General features: G+C 36.0%; 1 protein-coding gene across 1 annotated transcript; it reads right to left on the bottom strand.

Moving 5' to 3' along the window:
- Positions 1-1,493: 1,493 nt before the first annotated feature.
- Positions 1,494-7,133, bottom strand: LOC131531147 (uncharacterized). Its single transcript, XM_058761710.1, has 5 exons — positions 7,031-7,133; positions 3,827-4,141; positions 3,235-3,570; positions 2,901-3,014; positions 1,494-2,809 (listed from the first exon to the last, which is right to left on the bottom strand). Exons 1-5 carry the CDS (start codon positions 7,086-7,088, stop codon positions 2,709-2,711), a joined length of 924 nt encoding a protein of 307 aa, XP_058617693.1. The 5' UTR covers positions 7,089-7,133; the 3' UTR covers positions 1,494-2,708.
- Positions 7,134-11,583: the final 4,450 nt, after the last annotated feature.

Below are 11,583 nucleotides of genomic sequence, written 5' to 3'. Positions count from 1 at the left end.
GCTAGAGCAGTGAAAATTCCCATTTCCACCATCAGGGCAATAATTAAGAATTTCCAATCAACATAAAATGTTAGGAAACTGCCTGAAAGAGGACGTGTGTCTATATCGTCCTAATGCACGGTGAGGAGGAGAGTTTGAGTGGCTAAAGACTCTCCAAGGACCACAGCTGGAGAATTGCAGAAAATAGTTGAGTCTCGGGGTCAGAAAACCTTAAAAAAATTTGTCAAACAGCACCCACATAACCACATGTTGTTCAGGAGGGTTTCAAGAAAAATTCTCCTCGCTCATCCAAAAACAAACTCCAGTGTATTCAGTTATCAGACACGACTGGAACTTCAAATGGGACTGGCTTCTATGGTCAGATGAAACTAAAACATGAGCTTTTTAGCAGCAAACACTCAAGATGGGTTTGGTGAACACCGGGATAAACAGGGATGTGTATGTGTAAAATGTGTAAAAAGCACAAACACCAAATGTTTAAACATTTGTTATGTTATTTATGTTATATTGTGAATAAAATATTGGCTCATGCGATTTGAAATTCTTTTAGTTTTCATTTTATTTAAATAAAAAAAAAACAACGTCCCAACATTTTTGGAATTCGGGTTGTTAAAAACAACAACAATAGTATATTAATGATACTAAAATAACACTGGCAAAGATTTCTAACATAAAAACATTTTATTTAAAACCAGCACATTGTTACAATTTACATATTCACATATTCACATTTTTTTTAATCAAAAACAATTCACCTCAATAACTTATAAATCAAATGCATAAACAATCAAATAGAGTGCAAAAGTGACAGCCAATTTTTCAGAAATAACTACCATAAAATGCAGTAAACAAACCTATTGCACTATAAATCAGTTTGTTTATGATTTTGGTTCAGACAGGAAATATCAGTTTGCATGATCAAGCATCATTAAGGACCATTTCTGTACACCTACAAATAACTGAATTACTGAGGGAGCAACTGAAGGAATAAACCGGAAGCCTCGCACATTCAAGTTACAAATGAATGTGCCACTTAAAATCAAGGTGGATAAAATCCGGCAGTATTTTCACAGTTCATTTTCATTCCTTAATAAAGAGTTCTAATAAACCAAACAAACCAGATCTGAACTGAATTACAATAATACACACTTTGGTTTAAAGAAAAATGGTGCATGAAAATAGGGGGGAAACAAAGTAAAATACTGTTTAGTTGTAGTGAATGACTTACTATCCAACAAGCTAACATTATAATTGCTAACATAAGGGACTCATGGAAAAATACATCGGTTAATCATCTTTTTTTTTTTCATGACTAATTTATGAATAATAACCAATCTGTAGGGCTTGACATTAACTTTTTCGCTCACCAGCCACTCTGGCTAGTGGTTTTCCAAAATTACTAGCCACTCACATTTTTCACTGGCCACAATTTTGTTGTTGGGAAATTACATTTTATATGACTAAAGTTTTATTTAAATTGATTTCCAGGTCTGTTCTTTTTTTTTTTTTTTTTTTTTTTTGCCAATTTAAAGGGCATGTTTCCCTAACCTTGTTAAATTAGTGTGCCATCTTTCATATCAAATTCTTATATTTTTATTAATAATTTCACTTAATATATTAAGACACTATAGGGCTGTTACCAAACAAATGAACAAAACCGATCTTTCCACTGCAGAAGAAACAAGCAGCTGAAGTGGCATTTAGACAGACAGTTTAATGTAATCTACATTGCAAAATTACAAAAGCATAAATAATGTTATGACTTTGGTAAGTTAAATTTTATATATATATATTGTGACGGATCGGTAGCCCTCCCCCTCATCATCATCACGACGAGAGGCACAGAATCCATGTTGCTTGAAGTCCAGTGTGAAGTTTCCACAGTCTGTGATGATTTGGGCTGCCTTGTCATCTGCTGGTGTTGGTCCACTGTGTTTTCTGATGTCCACAGTCAACGCAGCCATCTACCAGGAAATTTTAGAGCACTTCATGCTTCCTTCTGTTGACAAGCTTTATGGAGATGCTGATTTCATTTTCCAGCAGGACTTGGCAGCTGCCCACACTGCCAAAGGTACCAAAAGCTGGTTCAATGACCATAGTGTTACTGTGCTTGATTGGCCAGCAAACTCGCCTGACCTGAACCCCATAGAGAATCTATGGGGTATTGTCAAGAGGAAGATGAGAGACACCAGACCCAACAATGCAGATGAGCTGAAGGCCACTATCAGAGCAACCTGGGCTCTCATAACACCTGAGCAGTGCCACAGACTGATCGACTCCATGCCACGCCGCATTGCTGCAGTAATTCAGGCAAAAGGAGCCCCAACTAAATATTGAGTGCTGTACATGCTCATACTTTTCATGTTCATACTTTTCAGTTGGCCAAGATTTCTAAAAATCCTTTCTTTGTATTGGTCTTAAGTAATATTCTAATATTTTGAGATAATGATTTTTGACTTTCATGAGCTGTAAGCTCTAATCATCAAAATTAAAAGAAATAAACATTTGAAATATATCAGTCTGTGTGTAATGAATGAATATAATATACAAGTTTCACTTTTTGAATGGAATTAGTGAAATAAATCAACTTTTTGATGATATTCTAATTATATGACCAGCACCTGTATGTATGTATGCATGTATGTGTGTGTGTGTGTGTGTGTGTGTGTGTGTGTGTATATAAATTCCTCGATTTCCGTCTATGGCCATTAGGGACTTGTTTTTGCTTCTTCACTAAGTAATAATAATGCTGCAGTATCTTCACTCTGATCCTGTTGGGGTCCTATTCCATCATGAGGGATTTCTTCATCTGTACAAAAACAACAAATCCCAGAAGTTAAAAAGAGAGACATGATAATCTTGCAAATAAAGATTGAAAATTCTCTGTAGGTGATACTTGCCCATTCTAGAGCTCCTGCGCCGATTGTAAATCACAGGAGTAGCTACAGCCGCCAACAGAAGAACAGCAACACCAACAAATATCCCTGCTCTAACAGCTGAAGACCGACCTGAACCTGGAACCAAAGAGAGATAGCTATTAGTGTGAGTAAATCTGTCAGACTGATCTATAACAAACAGTATGAGATATCAGCAGGTCTGAGGGAGTCCATTTCATACACTGATGTCAAAAGCACCAATGCTTTGGTACCAAGACATCAACATACTAAAATAAAAGGATGTAACAATATTTATGTTTACCATTGTTTTCTTTCCATATGGCTAAATGATACTCACCATTGACAGAAACAATGAAGCTCATGCTGGTGATGCTGACGCTGTTTCCGCTGCTCTTGATCTGTAGTTTATAGAGTCCAGAGTCTGTGGTTCTGCTGTTTGTGATGATCAGAGAACCAAATTGATCCAGTTTCAGTCTGTCTCTGAATCGCTCTCTACACTGATCATCTGTGCAGATCTTACTCTGATCTCCAGTGATTTCAGCGATGAGAGTCTCATTAAAATACCATGTCATCGAACCATTTAGGGTTTTTACTTTAAGAGTGTCTAAAGTTACAGATTCTCCCTCCTTCACTGACTTTCTTTTGATTTCATCTTGTTCAGCTGCAGAAACTCCTAAAACACAAACCAACAATACGAGACAAATGAACAAATTATTTTAGGCTTTCTTAAATGTCAAGTCTGTAAAGCAACATTTATCCACATTTACGTACATGATTTATTGATTTTACAGAAAATTATCTGCATTTTTGAACCCAGTGAACTAAAAACAATGAGTATGAAATAGATCAATTTACGTTTATAATAAATAAACTAATGATGTGAATTAAACACATATAGCCTGCTTTTGAATATTTATTAAATGACTCACCACAGACAGAAACATTGAAGATCTTTTCACTACTGTTGATGAATACTTTATAAAGTCCAGAGTCTGTGGTTGTGGTGTTTGTGATGGTCAGAGATCCAGTCTGATGATCCAGCTTCAGTCTGCCTCTGAATCTCCCATCAGCATATTCACACTGAACATCTGTACAACTACTGATATGTCCAATAATTTGAGCAATACGAGTGTCACTAAAATACCATTTTATTCTGCCTTGTTGGGTCATTGTAACATCAGTGCGTAGAGTGACTGAATCTCCCTCAATCACTGATATTCTGTCTGTGCCAACATCAGATTCACCTGAAGAAGAAATTAAATGTTAATTACAAATCTCTGTTTAGATCGAAGCACAAAAACAATACAAGAGGAAGAACTGTGAAAATGTTCTTTTACAGTTCATAAAGATTTGAGTAGAAAAATGTATCTGGATTCATAATGTAACATGCAAACAAACAGCAGAAGAACATCATTGATTTACTCATCAGACAAACATGGATGTCTTGTATAACTTATTACACATCATACAACACACGCGCTGGTTTGTATATTCCATATGTATTGCACTATACAAGTGATTATTGCATATTTATACAGATCTTAGACACACAGTGAATACAATCCCTACAAAGTGATGGGAAAATACCTTAATGCATTTTCCCTCCAAAGTACAGCTTAAATAATACCACTTCATGTATTCAAAATACTGCTTTTATACACGGCCTATCCAAAAAAAAAAAAAAGACTGTATATAATATATCAATCCCTTCAGTTTTGCAGACATTTGTATTACCCACTTACGTCAGTATGTAGGGTCACCAATCCTCTTGTCCTGGCTGGGATTTCTAAATTGCCTAAAATGTCTGGGATTTGGCTTTGTGTTTCTATTGACACTCTCTCTATGGAGGTGTTTTCCAGAAAGCGGTTTATGACACAGGGTAAGTTTACAGATTACCTAAATTTTTGGTTCCAAAAAAATGGCGGTAACTTTTTATGGCATGCAAGGTGCCATAGCAACATATGCTCTAAACATAATCTTAATTATAAAGCACTAATTTAAAATCAAGCAGCTTATTTATTTAATTTGTTATTTATTTATTCTTATCTCACACATACTGGATCTCCAGTGAATTTTTTCTTTTCTTTTTGCAACAATTTTTATTTTTTATTTTTTTTTAACAGTATATAATGCATTGCATAACGTATAGAAATACGTCGCACCTAATAACAAATGTGAAAAAAAAAAAAAACTGGATATACTAAAAAATAAACTTATACAGCCATATTATAACAGTCCTCACACTTATGTTCACCATTCTCTGCAGATCCCACCTTCTAATACAACTTGATTGGTTGATTATGTCCAATGCCTGCCAAACACTGGTCAAACATTACCTTTAGCAAGAATAAAAACAATAGAGTGGTGGAACTATGACGTCACTTTGTAGGCAAAAAGCTGGAAGCGAATTAGCATTTTAGCACTTCTGGTTCCATCAGAGTCAGTGGGATTTTAGTTAAATCCCTTAAATAAGGTCCGTGGTTCACACAGGCTCAAGATACTTTCAAGTTTACTCTACGACATAAAACACAGAAGTTACACCCCACTCGTGATTTGTTTAAACTGTTACGTTTCTTGAAAAAGACGGTTGCTAACAAGTTGCTAAATGGGACTACAGACGCTGTCGGAGACATTCGATGTCATCACGCCGAACAGTTTATCAATATACAGTATTTTCCAGTTGTAGTATAATTTGTAATTCAATTAATTGTAGAATAACCAATTAATGGTTTCCCATATTTTATATTGTTGTTCGACAAGGTTTTTTTTTGCTTTGCCCTGAAATGCAACACGCCTTCGGATGGAGGAGGCTCGTTTTATCGCTTAATTTCCTACTGATGCAGAGACTCTGGGCTTGTACCATAAGGTAAACTCATATTACATTATTACATGTAAACACCACATTTACTGGCTTTATGTGATCACGGTGAAAGTGAAACTTTAATGATGCATAGCGCTTAAAGCCACATTAAAATTAAATGTTTACGGCTGCATAAAGCTGTCAGAAAGCAGAATGATTGAGGATTTCCTAGAAGCAAGGATAAAATAACGTGTACCCTAAAAAAACAATAACTGAAATGTGGTACTTTAAAATAAGTTTAATCTCACCATATCCAAAAGCTTGCTCTATACTTACATGTAGACATGTTTTTAATAAAAATATTCATATTAATCAAGGATTTATTGACATTTCAGTCATTCTTGAGACATGGGACAAAACAAGCAATTGTAACTGCTATCAGGTTTAAAAAAAAAAAATTTCTATATATATATATATATTTTTTTTTTTTACATTTATTTATTTTTATTTATTTCTCAATTGTAAATGGGGATTAATAATAGAATGTATTTAACACAATTATCCCCTTCAATTTCAATTGATCATTATTATGTGAAATCTACGACACTTATTGTCTTCTCACTGCATCTAAAACAGTGCAACACTCAATAATATCTCATATCAAAGCAAGGTTTTTCTTCAGTGACACATGCATGTTTCATAAGGTTTCAAAGTTGTGTCCCCACTTTTTGTCAACACTGTCAGACATTCATTAAAATGTAATAAAATCAGGGAATATCAGGGGCAGCTGTCACCCTAAAGGACCCCCTTTGACGCTGAAGGCGAGCGACCGTGCTGTAGTTCATTTATAGCTGTAGTTATAGTGTAGCTTTTAAGTTCCGACGCTTTTATTTAGGCTTCAGAATTCATAAAAGTTGTATTAATTTGTGAAGATTATCTTGATGGACAAAACGTGTAAGTGTCACGAACTGTGATTGAACACGGAGCTTGTTTTTTTGTTCTAAAAATCCCATTGGCTTTTTTTTGTCGAGGAACCAGTTTCATGCTAGCAGCCGATCGGCCTACAAATTGACGTCATAGTTCCCAAACTCAAGACAAAAACCTGGACATTTTAGGCAATTTAGTAATCCCAGTCAGGACTTAGTCGGGGAAAAAGGAGAACGTATGGTCACCCTACAGTACAGCTATTTTAGAAATATTGTAAATTATGCTTTAAGCTTCATTCAGCACGGGCTGGTGTGCGCCGGTTCTCCGTCAGGAAAAACGTGTCTAAAACTATTTAATCATTGTTGTTTTTAACAAGAAGATGAATTGTAACAAGTAGGTGTCTTACCGTGAACGAGAAATGCAAACGCTATGTACACACAAACGTTAACATTCTTCTCCAGCATGTCTTCTACGATGAATGAGACCCGATCATGTAGCCCTTTAATATTTTCGGGATTCACAGAAGCGGAAGTCGTCCGTCGGGAAAACTGTTTACTTCAAAATACAAGTCTTACAATACAGCGCACCTCTTCCATACTCGATCCTCTAACACTAGCACTTTCTGTTTATTTCTATTCTATCTACTCTAAAAAAAACAAACAAACAAACAAAAAAAAAAAAACACTTGATCATTTAACACTTGCACTCTTTACAATACTTGCTTTCTTTTTATTTTAAAAAAGAAAATAGAGCCTCTAACTCTCTATTCTTTTTCAATTGTATGTACTTATTTCATTTTTATTTAAAAATGATCATCTAACATTAATGTTCTCTATTCTTTTTCTATTCTATTTACTTGTTTTTTGCTACATGTACCGTTAGCCTAACTGAGAGTGAGATTTATCACAGCACTTATTATTGCTCTTTTGTTGGTTTTGATTACTTCTATTGTCTTCATTTGTAATCCGCTTTGGATAAAAGCGTCTGCTAAATGCCTAAATGTAAATGTAATGTAAATGTAAGTCCTTAAGGTCGTTCACACAAATATAAAATGAAACTGAAAAGTAACTATAAAAGATTGAAAATGGCAATATATAAGATTCAAATACATGCAAAAAGAAAAAAATAATAATAATTATGACCAGAGGTTTCTGTTACATAAGTTATAGTTTCGATGCTATCAGTCATCTGTGAACCGGTGTGTCAACCCCTCTGGTGTACAGCAGCTGCAGCACGGGATCTCTGGAGAATGATCAAGCAGACACAGAGCCAGTGTACTACCATTACATTTTCAAGTTTATAAGGAAGATGGTCATATTTTATAACACAGATTCATACAACAACATAAACGATGTCCTGGGCATCCAATGTACTTGTCAGTCCTGTCTTGTGTTTTCCCCTCCTCCTGTGACCGTATTTGGCATTCCTGTCTGTGTTCTAGTTTCGTGTTCATTAGTTTATTAGTCCCCAGCCGTGTGTGATTGTTGCCCACCTGTTTGAGTTCTCCTCCCTTGATTTCCTTGTGTTTATAAGCCCTGTGTTTCCCTGTCTCCGTGTTGGTTGTTAATTGTCATTCTTGTGTTCCGTTGGTCCTGCATTCCTGTGCTCCTGATTTCGAAATAAAGTCTATGTTTGGAAGAGCTCCTGGTTCCCCGCGTTTCCCTGGCTCGAGCACGACCCTGACAGTACTAAAGTACATTGGATACCAGTACTCAAGTCAGTGGCGTAAGTTTGTCTTAAAAAATGGTGGGGACATGTCCCACCCGTCCTACCGGCAAATTACGCTTATGACTCAAGTACTCAAGATGTGTGCGCGAGCATATGTGTGTGTGTGTGCTTTGTCCACTGATCTATTATATTATTATAATTTTTTATTTGTTTTCGTGCGGGTGTACCAAGGTCTAGTTCTTGTTTTGTCTAATTGTGCCCATGATGAGCATATAAGAAAAGGGCAGTCAAAAGTGAAGCCCGAGAAATAAAATATTAACAGTTTCCATAAACATTACTGCGTTCGCTTATTTAAATGAATGATTTTAACTTATCTTTTTGCCTTATTATTATAGCTTTACCATCATTTCATCTTGTGAAGAAAGAATCTCCCAATATAAAGACTGACATTTTGTCATTTTGTTGAAAATAGAATTAAAAAAATGTAATATTAAAACAACTTTCTTTAATGCAAAATTCACTTTTACATGTTGTTTGAACATTAATGTGTGTTGGCAGTGTGTGTACACAACCACCCTATAATGATAAAAATCCACCCATTCCTTTTTTTTAATCCCCATAAATCATAAGCAGTGTGTTACGGAGCCAACGAGACAAGAGGCAAGCGGATCCATTTGCAGGGTTTTATTCAAAGACATGGTCAGAAATACAGGCAGGGTCGAACAATGGCAAACAGGTACAATACAGGCAAGACAAAGAGTAATCCTAGGGCAAGAGTGGGTCTTCGATCGGCAAACAGTATCCAACAGGGAAAGGCACGGACAGGAATCAAAACACGAGGAAACAGGCAAGGCAAGGCAAGACTAAGACAACTAAGTAGGCTCCGTAGAGTAGCTATCAGCAAAGACAAGATAATACTGAGGAAGTCCATAGCTTAAGTAAGGCGTGTAATCAGTGCCTTCAGTGTGTGCGTAGGATCAGATGAGCGTGCGATTAGTGCAATCAGCTGCGTGTGTGTCGTCAGTGCAATGGCTGCTGGGAAATGTAGTCTGTGATGAAGTGCAACAGTTAGCGTAGTGCAAGAGTCAATGTGGTGAACGAGTGACCTCTGGTGGTGAGTGAACGGAAGTTCATAGACCGGATTCGTGATACAGTGTCTCAGAACAAGCCGTTTGCAGAATCTGTAAAATGTGACGTCACATTTTACAGTCCCCGCCCATGACAGTTGATGGACACTGCCATATTAGCAAAGACCCCGCCCTGAGTGAGCCGAGCACAATCCATTATCTTCTAGGCTAGAGCATTTAAAAGCAGCATGCATGTAAGAAATGTCTTATTAGTGCTACGAAATTATGCAAGAGCAGTGAGTGATTTTCTGTTTTTATTTTATTGTTTGAGTCATATTATCAGCATAGACAGCAGTATAGGTATCTGTTCCTGTGGCTCAGTGGTAGAGCATTGCGTTAGCAGCGCAAAAGGTCGTGGGTTCAATTCCCAGGGAACACACATACCGATTTAAAAAAATAAATAAATAAATGTATAGCCTGAATGCACTGTAAGTCGCTTTGGATAAAAGCGTCTGCTAAATGCATAAATGTAAATGTAATGTAAATGTATATTACACTGCTGTCACTTAATACACAGATCTAATATAAACATGCAATTTCTTTCTCAGCTGTTTACCTTCACAGACATAACCAACTGTGTTTTTGTAACTTGTGTGTGTTTTTAACATAAACTTGTGTGTTTGACAGTTTAAGTGCAATAAGACATGAAAGAGAACTTAGTTTAGTACTCACATGCCGTGTGACAGCCGCTCAGAAAACCGTAAATCAGAAGTTTAAACTGATATGGCTTAAAAGCGCATTATTTCAGCGCGATAAACATGACAGTCAAAACCAAACAAATGTTTTTGGCAGAGTCTCTGAGGTAAGAGCTGTAAAGTCACAGCCCTATTCTGGAAAGGGGGCGGGGAGCAGCAGCACATTTGTGAGACGTGCAAAACAGCTTGTGTCTGCTTCCACTCAAAATGGGTATTTTCAAAATGATATAATAAATGATCTGTGGGGTATTTTGAGCTGAAACTTATCAGATACATTCTGGGGACACCTGAGACTTATATTACATCTTGTAAAAAGGGGCATAACAGATGCCCTTTAAGAATAGGATTAGAATATGACTTATTTTGTACATACAGATTGAGAGACATCCAAAAAATTCAACAAGATCATTTCCATAATAGGTAGGATTATGTTTTGGTTCATGTTTACAGAAGACAGATTATCATTTAAATGCGTTGGTATTATAATCTTTAACAGGGTTCTATAAATGTGCACAACTTTAAATGTTTTTACACTTTCTAATATCTACACCTATACACATTAATTTTGATATCCTTCATAAATTACATTTTATTGGATGTCTGGTAGACTTGGACATTTATAATTCCCTTTTCTTTTGTCTTTTATTCTTCATTTTCCCTTTTTTTGGCTTTACCCTTAAGGCTGCCCCTAGAGGAGGGGCTCTGGTTATATTGTTAAAGTTTTTCTGCTTTTGTGTCAAACGCAGTTTCTCATCATGATTTAATGAGCCTGTAGATTAAAGAGTAAATGGTCATTTTTCTTACCATTGATCGGTAAGAGATGATCAGCCGTCAGTCTGTGTATGTACGTATATTATCAATGATTCTTGATGAGTAAAAACCTTGTTTTTTGACTTGTGACTCTTCCTTGACAGTTTTCAAACATCATTTGTGATGTATTGATTCAGTACTTTACTTCAAAAGCTGCTCTATGTAGGAGGGATGTAAAACTGAGACTGTGAGGTTCATAACCGCAGGACAGGAACAAACTGTTCACTTACAAGTTAAACTCGCATCAAACCAATGGCCACTCTCATCTAGAAACTATAGCACCATGTTGGAGAAAACCGACCACAGCAGGTTTCAGTTTGACTCTGTTGTTAGTGATGCTAGTGTCATGTACTTCAGTAAAGCTGTGAGACAACAGACTGATTTAACGTTTTGTTTGTTTTGCCACAACAACTGAATTGAATTATTACTACTATTCAAATTTTTAAATAAAAAATCTGCCATGAAAATTTAGGAAGATTTACACAATATTTCACTCTTATCAACATAGTTTTAAAATATTGTCAATGTTAAATAAAAATTAAGAATGCTTTCCACCACTAAGAACAATTACATTTTCAAACTGAGGCAGTACAACACCTATATAACTATAACACGTTCTCTCTCTCTCTGTGTGTGTGTGTGTGTGTGTGTGAACTAGG

This window comes from Onychostoma macrolepis, chromosome 22, assembly GCF_012432095.1.
Source record: "Onychostoma macrolepis isolate SWU-2019 chromosome 22, ASM1243209v1, whole genome shotgun sequence".
NCBI classification, from domain to species: Eukaryota; Metazoa; Chordata; class Actinopteri; order Cypriniformes; family Cyprinidae; genus Onychostoma; species Onychostoma macrolepis.
The sequence above is the reverse complement of the archived record's forward strand: the minus strand, read 5'-3'. Positions and strand labels throughout refer to the sequence as shown.